Consider the following 13,870-nt stretch of genomic DNA (forward strand, 5'->3'; position numbering starts at 1 on the left):
ATGTAGTCAGACACTGTCCTCTTCCAAATCCAGCCATCGACGTGAGTTGCGAGCAACCTTTTGGCCGATGTCTTTGACACGTAAAACAAGCTGCTCATGTCAAAGTCTCCATTATTGATATTGTTTGTTCATTTCAAATCGTTTCTGCTACTGTACAGCGTCCGGCACTCGTCATCTAGCACTTCCGAATCTTGGGCTCCCCCTCTCGCCATCGGCGGCGAGGACAGCTTCCATGAGGCCAGTGGCAAGCTCATGCATCAAGTTGTGGAACTAAGGGTTAGTGGGATAGAAGGGAACAGATAAAGCTGCTCCCATAACCAAATTGGGTCCTCAGACCGTCCATGCGGCCAGCACCGCACGTGTGGCTGTCTCTACGGCTCAGAAACCTGTCCGTGCTGCTGCCGTAGGGGACGTCGACGTGAGCCGAGTCCACGGGGGCGAAGTGGACAGTGAGTCTGTCGTTGTACATGCTGCTCGCTACCTGGAGCTGCGCCTTGAGGTCTTTGAGCCTCAATATATTCCCTGTAGACGCGGCCATCCGTGACATTTCTAGCTATACGCTCAGCCCGTCACTGATGCTAGGCGCCAAGCGTCATCGAGGTCACCCACTGATGGGACAAGAAAGCTCCATTACCATCACGTTTAAATCCTATCCGGTCATAAAAATCCAAGTACCTTAATGCAACCTCTCGTCTTCTAGGGGCTCCCCCCATGGTTCCACGTTCTCGTACACCTTGAATCCCATCTTACACGATCAACAGTGGCTTCTCCAGCTTGAGAGCTTGAGAGCTACACAACTGATATGTATCAACTTGCTGGAAGAAACCCCAAGCCGTAAGACAAATCCAGCCTTTTTTTAGACAAGCCACAGTTATTGATGCCTTCATAAGTAATCTCTAGACTTCAGGTTCAGGTGTAGGGTATCTCACAGCGTCACAGCCAGTCAGCCAATCACCTCGCCAGCTTCTCCTGCTGAGTAACCAAAACTGGCAACATCACGTGACGCCATCCAAGACGAAGGCTCCTCTTGGGGGGAGGAGCCGCACTGGAGCTTTTGTGGCGGCCTGGTTGCTGGCCTGAACAGTAACGAGAAATTTATCATCGTCTTCAACACCACCCCGAGCTCCCCCGTCCATCCCTCATTCCCACCGCCACACCCCTTCGCCATTCCCGACGCGCGCGCATCAATTGCCACGGTCCCATCTTGTACATTCGACTCTCTTGTTTAATTAATCCTTTTTTCTTTTCCCACAACGACAACGAACCGTCCACAATGTTCCGCACAGCCGTCCTCCGCTCGGTCGCCGCCCGCGCCGCTTTTGCTCCCGCCGTCCGCAGAACGACGCTCGTCGCCGCTCCCCGCGTCGTCGCCCCCATGGCCCTGCGCGCCGCCCAGTTCGTGCCTGTCCGCATGTATAGCGCCGGCGGCGGCCTGAAGAAGGAGGAGGTCGAGGGCCGCATCATGAGCCTGCTCCAGGGCTTTGACAAGGTACGACTCTTTGGCACAGCGAGTGCAGACTCGTGAGAAGGCAGCTCTCTTTTGGCTTATATCGGGGGGATGGTGTTGGCTTCTGCTGGCGGAAGCAATTGGCCGGCTGCATTCCTGGGCTGATGGCCATTGATGCGTCGAGCCAATGCCCGCTGCCGACTTGCCCGCTCGCGTCGCTGACGGTCCACCCCTGATGTGCCAACATTGAACTTGCGTCATCACCAAGTCGACATTGCTAACTCAGGTTGTTAATCTAGGTCAACGATACTACCAACGTACGTGTTTTCTGCACCTGATGCATACGATGGATGGGCTGCCGCTCATCCATGCCGTCCCGTTCCGGTCTAACCCGAATATCCGATACAGATCAAGCCCGCTGCTCACTTTGCCAACGACCTCGGCCTCGACTCTCTCGACACCGTCGAGGTCGTCATGGCCATTGAGGAGGAGTTCAGCATTGAGATTCCCGACAAGGATGCCGACACCATCCACTCCGGTAAGCTTCCGATGCGATGCTCGGGTTGCAGGGAAGCACGGAAATGAGCTAACCACCCATGAATAGTCGACAAGGCTGTCGAGTACATCCTTAGCCAGCCCGATGCCAACTAAACGAATCGTTTTTCCAAACGGCAACTCGCGAAAACCGAATCGCGCATCCCCGTGTGTGAATGACGCGAAAGACTAAATAAAAAAAAGCCCCAAATACCACACAGTTGTACAATATTTACAGGCGGAGCGGGTTTTATGCGCAACAGCATGAGTAGAGGAGAGATCATCTACATGTGAGAAAGCAGGGGGAGAAAGTACGATGGGAGTTTTCATGAGGGATTAGGCCCCCGAAAGACTTTTCTAAAAATATAAAAGGATTTCTGTAAAGTTTACATGTGTTTGGGCGAGTTGATGTTGGATTGCACGCGGGATCTGCCTTTGTTGTCTTGCCTGGCAGGCGCCCGATGTCTGGTGGTCATTCATGCTTCTGGTCTACACCATACATATCAAATCACCACTTATTGCCCATTCCTGTTGACAGTGACGGCAAAAATGCGTATTGCTAGGACACCCAGTGTTCCATCTATATTTGCCACTCAGAGAAAGTAAACTACTCAAACAAGACATTACAGAGAAGCGCCGGAATTGCCATGATAATCTGATTGATTTGTCAACAGAAAGCAAAGCAAAAAGGAGCAAAGACAAGCATATAGTGCAGTAACGAAGCAAGACATTACTCGAATTGTAGAGGACAAAAATCCAAGAAAAATAAAAACTTTCATCTCTTTGATTCTCTTTTCAAAACTCCAGGGGCCCCCCCCGAAAGCAACCAGAACATGAAAGAATACATAAAAAGCGCAGACAAATGGCAGAAAAGGAGCAAAGCGCCGTCCGAACAAAGCAACACATCTTTTGGACCAAACCCTAGTAGGAGCCTGAAGAATGTGTAACCAGAAAACAAAAATACCCATCCCTTGTAAAATTTTCCAGTTCGTCCCATGTTTTTTTCTTCCCCTTTCATGAATAAGGAACATGTGCTTGCTTGGATGTGTTTATGATGATGGTTCAAGCAGCAAAATTAAGCAGCAAAGAACTCCAGTATCGTCTGAATTGTTGATGTAGCAAAAATCATGTCGGCGACACAGGCAGGGAGGGACTCGATTGGACCGCTTCCTGGTTGCATGCCAGCCAATAAAAGTGCAAAGACCCAAATAAGAAGCAGGAAATATCTTTTGAACCGAAAACGCCAGTGTGCTTCCTTTTTTCGTCTCCACAAGCAAGGTGTTGAGTGAAGGAGTGCGCCGAGACAGATTATTGTCTGTCATTGAAGGGGTCCGAGGTTGAATGCAACGCGACCAAAGGAGTGCAGACTCAATCACCGACCGTTAGTCGTCGTGTTCTTGGTCTCCTTGGTCTTGCCATCTTGGCCTTTGCCAGTGACGGCACCAGCATAGCTGTTGAAACTGCTCATACCAAGACCAGCGGAAGCTCGCTTACGCATACGCGCCGCAGCAACCGGGTCGTCCTCTTCCATGCTGAACACGAAATCAGGGTCTTCCTCGTCGATGGGAGTGGTGAAGCGGCCAGTGACAGACGAGCTGATGCTGCCGGTAGAAACATGCCGTTCCATGGCACGGTCCTTTCCAGCCGAGTTGGAACCTCCTGTCCTTGCTGACGCGGGATGTAAGCGCGGGCTGGAGCTGGTGGTGGCGTCGTCAATCCGACTGCGCTGAAGCTGCTGAGAGAGGACAGACATGGAGTCGCTTCCAATTCTCATGGACGACGGCCGTCCAGGCGCACTGGTGCCAAAAGCTTCCCCACCCATCTCTTGAGCGAGGGTTGAATTGCGCAAAGGGCTACCGACATGGCCGAAAGGAGACGCTGCGTTTCGCGCAGAGCGGGATAGCTCCTCCTCCTCCTTTTGGCGCTGGAAAAGAGAACCCCAACGGCTAGGACTAGAGGCCATGGGACTTCCATATTTGGTGAGGGTCTCGATGTTGACGTCATTCTCCCCTCGCATGGAACCTCTTCTAGCCTTTTCCGCGGGCGTTAGAAGATCTTGGAGATTCTCCGGCACGTAATTCTCTGGCCCGTTGTCGCCCTCGTCGCCGAAGGCAAAGCCAGCCTCCCAATCGCGATCGACGTTTGTCTTTGGCACACTGGAGCTGAGCATCTTGGGCTTTGCATATCTTGACGAGTGCATGGCTCGCTTGCCAAAGTATTCTTCGCTTCCGAATGGGTTCGAGCTCGGAGGGCTGCCGGCGGTAAAGAACTGGTCCGAAGAGCCAAAGGCAGAGTTGTGCAGGAGTTTGAGAGTATCAGATGTCCGAGAGTCCTTGGCGTTGCTGAGGGAAGCCGAGGGAGATTCGAGGCCAAACTTGGAGGGAACCGACGAGGGCCATGGGGCTGCGGGAAAACGGGCAGCGTTGGAGATGCCATTTGAGTCAAAAGAAGCGGGCATTGGTGCGTCAAGAATGGAGAGTCCCTTGCCGTTAGCAGGAGAGAAAGCAAAACCATCGCGGGGGGAGCCGTAGCTTTCGGGAAAGGCAAAGGGAGACTCTGATGAGTGGCCGTTGTCGAGGGTCAGCTGGTGTTCGTGGAGCTGCTGACGGCTCTCGTTGAGGTAGCTGGGGAAGCCGGACTGATCGGCTTCGTATAGTGATGTCGTGAGGGCGCTGGCGGAGGATTGGTTGTAGGGGCTGCTGGCAGCTGGCGTCGGGGAGGTCGGACCTGCGGGGCTGGCGCCGAGGGGAGCGGTTATGATGGTGAAGCCATTTTTGCCGTAGTTGACTCGGCGGCCGTCGGGGAGGACGTGCATGTTTGCGCACTTGGGGCCGAACTTGCAATTACCCTGACATCAATGGTGAGCAGGAATGAATACGCAAGCGGTGCGAGGCTGACGGGAGCGATTTCGGACTTACCTTGGCAAAGTATTTGCAGACGGTTTCGGAAGCGACACCAAGCTCATGGCTGAAAGGACAGGCATTGCCAGCCTGGCAGGCGCCTTGACGGTAAAACTTGCAGGGAACATGGGAGGTGTCTATGAGTAGAATACCGAGTTAGCCTCAACGAGAAATAAAAAACGCAATCTCGTGAGATATTCGACGTGCGAGGGTCGCGTGAGGCCTGCGCATCCTCGGGGGAGGGGTAGAGCGCAGGCAGTTGGTCGCAAATGGCAGGCGACCCGCCCGGGCGAAAAAAAAAGAGCGCCGGCCGGCCGTTGGGTTGCTGCTGCTGCTGGACCTGCGCAAGAAACAGACGCCGAGGGAAATGAACGTACTGGGAGGACTCCTGGGCATGACGGAGGAGGTCGGCCGGGAGGAGGAGTTGGCGATGCTCATGCTGGAGCTGCGGGCATGGCGATACTCGGGGGGCATGTTGGCAATGGGCCGTGACGAACGTCGTCGGTGGGTGGAGGAGGAAGAGGAAGAGACGGACGAGGCAAGACGTCTTGTGTGACGGTGGAGAGAGAGAGGGGACGACGAGTTGGAGGGGGAAGGCGGCGAGCGGAGTGGGGGGGTTGCAGGCGCTGTAGGCCGCTGAACGGGTGCTGCTGGTGGTCCTCGGGCGAGGCGAGGCGGTGATTCAGTGGGGGAATAGGGCGGGCTGTAGCTGTAGTACGGGTGCTGGTGCTGCTGTAGCTGCTGTTGCTGCTGGTGCTGGTGCTGGTGCTGCTGGCGGCCAAGGCGCTGTTGCTGGTGCTGCTGGTGCTGCTGCCGCTGGCTCTTGTGCAGCACCTGGCGCTGCGTCCTCTGCTGTCCCTCGCTGCTGGAACCCCCGCTGTGTTCCCTTCCTCCAGTGGGCCGCCGGCTGTTGCTCGCTGAGCGTCGCTCGCTGGAGCCGCTGTATTCGCGCTCCCGCCCTACCAGAAACCGCCGCGAAGGCGGGCCGCTCGGCCACTGCAAGACTTCAGCCAATCCCATGTCGAACGAGGTATGACGAGTTGTCAACCAAGGCTGAGGATTAAAAAAAAAGAATAAAAAAACCTTGGAGAAACCAAAGGCGTGATTCCTCCCAATATATCCAGTTGTAGGCGTCCGGTCAGCTCACAATTTGTTTGCTGGCTGAATCCAAAACCATGACTCGCTGTCTCGGTCTCGCCACGCGCTCTGAATCACTGTCGGTCGAGTCGAACACGAGATGGCGTCGTCGCTTGTCGCAGTCAAACGTCAAATATTTGTCCTCCCTGATCAAATTTCTTCGGCCTGTCCACCGATGCTGCGCGACGTCACGGCTCCACGTTCTTGTGCGTCTGTGGTCGCCGAGTCTACATGCAGTATAACACGTGGTTGGTCAGAATGCAACTGTGCATAAGTCGGCTGAGGAAAGGAGTATAAGAGGTGATGCGAGAGAAAGAAAAAAAAAAAAAGGGAAACGGAATTTTGCAACCGAGAGAGTATAGGCTTCCCAATCCGATATTTTTAGCAAGCTGAAATCAGCCGAGAGCCAAGATAGGACACTCTCGCCTCAGACACGGCTTGCTATTGCCAATATCGAGGCACAAGCCAGGCTTCTCTTCTGCATGCGTGGCGCTCAAACGAGTCGTGGCTTACCAGTATCAAGTACAACGAGCGAATGCTCACTGCTGAAATGGAAAAAAATGGTAAAGAAGAATGGAAATGACTCTTGGTTTGCGTAACAAGAACTTCACAGACGTCAGAATCTTGTGCCAGATCAAGTCGACAACTATACAGAAGATGCAACTAGTTGGAACTGGCAAGAAGGAGGAATTCATTCAGAGCTTCTTCTTGGACAAGGGGGTGCACGCTTAGTCTTATACAAAAACACACTACTAAAATACCAGGTAGAAACAAGTAGCGTGTCTGCACATCTGTAGTGGTGGTGGTGTTCACAGTAACAGTCATGGTGGGAGACTGCACAAGTCATAGTCGACCATTTTTCCTGGACGTATAGGATCCCTTGGCAAGCCCATCTACGTAATAAAAGACTGGGGCCTCTTGTTTTTCTGGATTCTCAAGATATGGAATTCCTTGTACATGTGCATCATCTTCATCTTGTGCACAGCCTAGCATCACTTTTATCTCGCCACCACTTCTCTAGCACTGCGACGACGGGCTGGCTGTGGATGCAGTCTATATGCAACGCACTCACACGCTCACACACTCGCACCCATAAAAATGATGTAATAAGAAACATGACAGTAATAAACAAGATGGAACAATACGGCGATTGAAAAACGACAAAACCAAGCGCGACCAAGTCCTGGCGGCCACGGTGCGAGTGAGTGTGCTGCGTGAGCGCCCCCTTCGTCCCAGGTGTGGTGGGCATGTGGTCGACTCTCCCACTCCCACCCCCTCGGCAGGTAGATGGGCTCGCCGGCCGGCGGAGCCACGATACGATGCTGTAGGTTTCGTCTCGTTCCAATTATCAGAGAGCGTGTGTGTGTCCCCTGGTCACTGGTACTTGGTTCATTCTACATCTTACACAAGAAACCTGTGGTTGGTCCTCTAGCGGCGTCTATCGATGACCACATACATGCCCGGGCTTCACGACAGCTGCAACGCCCTCCCCTTCTGTGGAATACTAATCGACAAATGTGAAAACCCACGCGTCATTGATGCGACGCCTTGTACTTTTTTTAAGGGGGCTCGTAGTTGGTGTTTCTTTGGGTTTGCCCGGTTGGTTGCCATCTCTCAGTTGAGAGCTGAAGATGTGTCTCACCATTTCCACAATCTAGGAGAGTCATGGCAATGGCTTGAGACACAGACAAGCAGAGAACGACCGTTCGGATAGGCCAGACTACGACCGGATTTGGTCAAAAGCATCTTCCTCGTACAAATGCACCCTCAACCCACCATGACGATTGTGTCACAGACTCGAGCCCCCCGGTTCTTCGGGGCCATGCATTGCCCCCCTCCCCCGGTCATACGCCCTCATTGTCGGGAATGGCCCGCCGCGCGTCAAAGCCTTGTCTCCGGGCAGCGTTTTGTTTATTAAACCCATATTACAAATGCAGACCATCTTTGCAGGTTTTCTATCAGAAAAGCTTGTATTGGGGGCCAAGAATAGTCTTCGTTGTCTGAGACGGTGCGAGTCCGGTCCTTGTCACGCCGGCCGTGAAACCGCACGGTTCGTCCCGTCAATCCGTCAATCCGTCAATCCGTCCACTGGCCGCTTCGGGTACATGGCCAGCTTGCGGGTTCAACTCTAATATGTGCAGTCACATACCAATCTGCAGATGAAAGGAATCTTCTTGAAAAGCTCCCGGTTCGTTTCATGGCAGACGACAACGTACTCCGCTACATTACAGTCGTGGTGGTTGCAATCTGCTCACCAGATGCAAGCAGCCCGTGAACTCGGCGACCATCATGGCGAGCACGTCCACGAACCAGACTCTTGCGTCGGGCGTCCGCCGAAGTAACCGTGTCCCCATTCCAAGCATGTATTTCTTTGTTTGAACCTGTTCCATGGGCGCAGGATCGTAAAAATAAAAGCCACTGCATGTTGCCACCACAGACAGCCGCACGTCTGCTGATATCCCACCCCCCTTCGTATAATACCCTTTCCCTGCAACGCTCATCGGCGCGCCTTGATTTGCCCAGCGGTTACCCACAGAAATCTGATTGCTGCGCCCGAGCTGCATCATGCTAGATTACTTGAGTTACACAATGGCAATTGACCCCAGACTTTTCTAATCGGATATAAGCCCGGAGCCCTCGACGGAGCACCAATCTCTCCGTCCTTGCACGCTCGGTCGTGGGAGGCGCCGACGATATACGGCCTCTGTGGGTGCCGGACGACCTCAGCTGACGTTGGTTTGGAATAAAGATAACAAACTTTTGACTTGGCTACTTGTTCTTAATAATACTACACCGCCCGGTCTCACCGCACCTCCGCCCTTTGCGCGGTACAAGACGGGCGCCGGCAGCGTGGCTCGCGAGGCGCAACGCCCCTCCTCTTCATCCCCCGGTACTTGTCACGCTGCGGAGGACAAAAAGCTCCGGCGTCTCCGGGATGTCTCTTGCCTTTCTCTCTTTCTCCCTCTCTCCTTCTTTGCTCATCCCATTAGCTGCTGCTTAGCCCGGACTTGCCTCAACGGGGTCATGTTTATCGGACCCTTGTAAGCGGTTTCTTGTTTCCCCGCGCTCTATGCATGGCAGATGCCTGTGGCGGCTCCAACACCGTCCACTAAGATGCAAAATACGGGGGTCACTCAAAAAGCCATGGCCCATAAATAGCGGGAGACGCGGCCTACTGCGGCGCGGCGCGAACCACAATGGTACTGTGCAGCTGCGTTCGTTGGTTCTCTCTTTGGCAAGGGGTTGTGGCACAGCCTGCTTTGTGGCTCTTTGACAGCTCTGGTTCGGACGGCAGCCGTATCACCAACAGGAGAGGCCGGCAGAACACAGCAGGAGACATCTGTCCGTCCTCGGACGGCCTGTCATGCCGTACAGCCCGACTGCCACCGCTTCCGGTGGGCTCAAAAGGTCAATGGCCTGCCCGGTTCCCTTTCCCAAACTTACAAGCAACACGTGCCGTTGACAGCCCTTGGCAGTCTGAGACAAATGCGCATGCATCATGTACCGTTGGTGGCATCGGGGGTGGAGACGGCACTACGCCATGGTGTGCAGAAACGTCATGGGCCACACGGGCAGGTGTCCGGCCAGCCACTGGCCCAGTCACATCTCATAATCGCTTGCCTGATGCCTGTTTGCCTGGGCCCTACCTGGGGATGGTTGGATGGCTGCCTGTGCTGCGGGATGCCATCGCGGTCTCAGGGAGCAACTAATGCACAACCGGGAACACGGACTGCATGCTGCGAATGCTACACCTGCCCTTGGTCTTGGCTCGGCTGCAGCATGCATGCAGGCAGGCTCTCGTACATGCTGCACTAGCTCTTGCAAATACATTGTGCCCGTCCTTTACCAGCATGCGGTCTTCCGCGTCGCTCCAATAACAAGGGCTCTTTTCGTCCTATGTACGATGCGGAGCAGACAGGTCGGCTTGCAGCGTCGCAGGAGCCTGTTCGTGGTAGCACTGCGTGCCTAGCTGCCTGGGTCCCAGACCACATGTTCATGAGAACAAGTTTTTCCGTGACAATGGATGGGCGCACCGGCTGTTCATCCACCCGTTGCAAGCCGTATGCTGTACACTCCGGCTTTTCCTGAAAAACTGTCGAGTCCAACGGCGCAGCTAGCTGAAACAGTTTGGCGCTGACCACAAGCCAAGCCACTTGGCCGTAAACTGGGAATGTAGAACCAAAATACACAGACGACTCCCTCAGCTTGACTTGCAACGGGGCGCCGCCCAGCTCAAGGTGGCCGAATCAAGAGGCCCGGTGGCTCACTGCTGGCCGTTCTTTGGCTCTCGCCCCCTTTCCTCGCTTTGCGAGCAGTAACTAAGTTAATGCGTGCGATTCGCGCTCGTCACTGTGGCGGGTGGCGCGCAACCCACACCAAGGCCTTTTAGCCAAACCTCATAAACCCTGTCTACACCACCTTTTTAGACGTGCATTATTGTCAGCCCTGTCCATCCTCTTTATTTGAAAAGCTAACAGACAAGCCCTCGTTAGAAGCCAGTAGCGGCGGTGGTAGCACCTTGGCACCTCATCGTCAGTTGGCTTCAGAGCTAGCATGGGTAGGCCAACTACCGTGCATTAACGTTAATGTAAATCAGGAAAATAATCCGCCCAACCCAGTCCCCGCATGTTATGCTGGTGACAGTTGCAGGACATGGCGGATCACCCGTCGCTGATCTCGGGTCGGAAAAGGATCATAACTGGATTGCCACTTCCTCTCAGCCGCTCTGCCTGGTCGGGGTCGACTCCGACTGAATCTCAGTCAAGGGTTGTGGATATGCACCCCAGGATTCACTGATCTACAGATGTCTTTCAGATGCTCCTCTGAAGAGTCGATTGCCTTCTTGTCCTCCGCCAAGATACTGGAACACGGCAAAGACGATGTGGCCACCGCATGTTTCAAACGTGCCGTTCCATAGCGCGCTGGTGGTGTGGGAATACCAAACCTGAACCAGCATAGTAGCAAAGTCCGCGAAGCCTGGTCACCCCACCTATGAATCCGATTGTATACGCGTGCTATTGTGCTTGTATAAATTCCAAAGCCGGGCTTCTTGGAGGTGGCCTTGCACGGGTGACCACCCACACCACTCCACAAGCCTGCCGAAGCTGCGTCTCTTGGCTTGCCGCCGACGGCGCCGCACTTTGGGTCTCGCTCAGCTGGCCTCCGGTTCTTTGGCGGCATACCCTCTTGGTGTACTCCGGAGACGTGCCAAGATTAGTTTGCTTTTTTTTGGTCTCTGCATCCTCCGAGTTGCTATAAACGGAGAGAATGAAATCTCGTCTGCTTCCTGCGCCGCTCATGCCAATGTCACCACCCTTGCACCACGACTTGACTTATAACATGCCCAGTGTCGTATTAGCACCATTACTACCAAATGATATTTACAGATTGGAGATAGCCACACAGGTGCAATGTTGTTTATTTTTCTATGCATTTTACACGGTCATGTGCTCCACGGGCTTGCTCGCCTATGCGAACCATCCCGCACCCAAGCTCGATAGCAAGGCCGCTCCCGGCGTCATTATCTTCTGTGAAGTAGGAGTCCCCACCACCTCGAATTAGCTGATACAAAGCATTATAACCACACCGGCTTACTTATGCCTCAGAAACAATATTTGGAATCGCGACAGAAAAATGGCCAGCACCTAAACTATACGGATCACCACAGGAACAACTAGGCAACAGTACTTCCCATTGGTGCGGCCAAGTTGTCCGCTTCGTGTGCCACGACTCAATGAAGCCGTCGTCGCAACACTCGTATGAGCCACAACGCCATGGCGCGTCATTTAGCCTCTTCACAGCTCCGAAGAGCTAGGGAGAGAGGTGAGGGCCGCGTCTCCTGAGTGCTTTCCAACCTTTCTACGAGGAGGGTACCGTGTACTTGGGAACGGCTCACAGCCACTCATCGCCATTTACGCTGCAAGATCTGCCACAACGGCGGGCTTCCTGACCTTAAGTCCACCTTTTTTCCCTCACCCACACACATCTCACGCCCTTGAGTGGGCGGCATATACGCATCCCATGATCGTGCCATAGACCCACTACTGACGTTTCTGGTGTAAGTGCCCTCGGTCTTGTCCACTGCGCCGACGCATTCTCTCCTCGTGTATTTGCCACACCGAGTTTGACGTAAACAATCGAGTTTTAAAACCTGATGGGAAAGTTGTAACCTTGCTCTAGAGTGGTCGAGAGTTGCTCTGTGTGGCGCCGAAAGCTGTGCGAATGACCACCAGTGCGAGGAAGTTTGACAGCCTGACCCTAGGATGTAGGAGACCGAACACTCTGAGACGACTGATCAATAAAACCCCCCTTTCCATTTCACATGTGATTTTGGTGGCACTGCGAAGAGTGGCTGTGGACGTGAAGCAAAAGTAGAGTTGAGGGCGGCAGTATGGTTTCGACGGTTGCAGCGCACTGGTTCCGAACTGCACACCAACAATTTTAAGCAAACTAACAGAATTATGTACGTCTAGTATTCGATAATAAAATAGTGGATGAAGAATTGCGAGCGATTCCCGCAACGACTTACAGAACCTCATGTGCATTTTGGCCGAGATTGAGCATCGTGTCAGTCTTCATGCTTCCGCCAGTGCACGTACAACGAGCCGTCTCTCACCCGCACAAAGGTCTTCATCAAACAGAGAACTAACTAATGAAGAAGGAGTAATCTTACCAATACTATAGCGATTTCGTACGGAGTCTGTGAGTTAAGCCCTACTTCTGCCTATCTGTCTCGCCGTCCGCCTGTTCAGCTCTGAAGCGGAGTGACGAGCAGCGTTGACATCAACGAGTGCAATTGTACGTGTTTTAACACATTTTGAGTAGTTTACGTTTTAATATGCGCCAAGTCGACTAATGAATGAAATTACACCCGTTGGTCTGAGCTCCAGACATAACCAACGGCGTTCGAAGGATCTCGGTCGCCATTTTTGACGGTCTAGAGCGACCGAAAAGTGCAAGATAGACGCTACATTAGATACAGATCATTATAGCAAAATCGATAAGCACTAAGTTCTAGTAGCTATACTATGGTTCTGTCACCTATTACTGTCTGGCTCACTTATGCGCTCACAGGGCCTCAGTCGCAAACGTACTTGATGCATATTAATGTCACAAGCCTAATGTAGGGTTAAGAACACATGCATCTCACTCTCTTGGTATCACATATCTCAATGAAAGTGCGAGAAAACCTTATATTGCCTCTTAGGGCAATGCTACTGGTGGTTATGAAACAACACCCTTCAACCGATGAAGGAAGATACTTTCGGCTGCACCGCTTACGCGCAAACGCGGCAAATGATCATAATACGTAATCGCACCTGTCCTTTATCGTTTTTATCTACTTGAGAAATTATTGGGCCTACTTGCGAGTCCTGCAGCGGCACTCGAGCCATCGCGACAACTATGGATCGTGTAAGTCGGTCGGCCGGAAACGGCCGCACCAGACCAGACTGCCCGCTGGGCGTGGCCAACCTGCGCAAGTCGGAAAAGAACGGTCGCTTCCGACACTACCATTGTTAGAAACGTAATTCTTTTCTTCTAAATGAGATGATGGGATCAGATTAAATAGTTTGCGTTGTGGAAGTACTCGCTGTCTTGGGCCCGGGAATAAACTTCAGAGTATCTTCAATCCTCATCAGCCAGGCGATATCGTACACAATTGGAGAAAATCAGAATGAGCTCCGCCTGCTCATAATTTGCATTTCCGTCATCGTAGCGCAATCCGCCTTGCGCGTGGAATAGGCATGCATATTATTTTGTAGAAACACTCCCAGGAACGGGGGTGTAGCATCTGACGCCGACTAGACTCATTATGAGTCATTTCGACTCATAGTGAGCGATTTATGCCGCC

At 53.1% G+C, this 13,870-nt stretch overlaps 3 protein-coding genes across 3 annotated transcripts; 2 read left to right on the forward strand and 1 right to left on the reverse strand.

Annotated features, from left to right (window-relative positions):
• Positions 1 to 1,273: 1,273 nt before the first annotated feature.
• Positions 1,274 to 2,098, forward strand: LMH87_005714 (uncharacterized protein; the record flags this gene model as incomplete). Its single annotated transcript, XM_056203482.1, has 4 exons — positions 1,274 to 1,489; positions 1,747 to 1,764; positions 1,856 to 1,985; positions 2,052 to 2,098. The coding sequence occupies 4 exons, from the start codon at positions 1,274 to 1,276 to the stop codon at positions 2,096 to 2,098; spliced, it is 411 nt and encodes a 136-aa protein (XP_056058937.1).
• Positions 2,099 to 3,353: 1,255 nt separating this feature from the next.
• LMH87_005715 (uncharacterized protein) lies at positions 3,354 to 5,355 on the reverse strand (the record flags this gene model as incomplete). The annotated part of the gene is made up of 3 exons (XM_056203483.1): positions 3,354 to 4,829; positions 4,900 to 5,018; positions 5,259 to 5,355. 3 exons carry the CDS (start codon positions 5,353 to 5,355, stop codon positions 3,354 to 3,356), a joined length of 1,692 nt encoding a protein of 563 aa, XP_056058938.1.
• Positions 5,356 to 11,777: 6,422 nt separating this feature from the next.
• Positions 11,778 to 12,881, forward strand: LMH87_005716 (uncharacterized protein; the record flags this gene model as incomplete). The annotated part of the gene is made up of 6 exons (XM_056203484.1): positions 11,778 to 11,841; positions 12,082 to 12,124; positions 12,476 to 12,481; positions 12,550 to 12,585; positions 12,680 to 12,720; positions 12,844 to 12,881. 6 exons carry the CDS (start codon positions 11,778 to 11,780, stop codon positions 12,879 to 12,881), a joined length of 228 nt encoding a protein of 75 aa, XP_056058939.1.
• Between the last annotated feature and the right edge of the window lie 989 nt (positions 12,882 to 13,870).

Source organism: Akanthomyces muscarius, chromosome 1 (genome assembly GCF_028009165.1).
Source record: "Akanthomyces muscarius strain Ve6 chromosome 1, whole genome shotgun sequence".
Taxonomy (NCBI): domain Eukaryota; kingdom Fungi; phylum Ascomycota; class Sordariomycetes; order Hypocreales; family Cordycipitaceae; genus Akanthomyces; species Akanthomyces muscarius.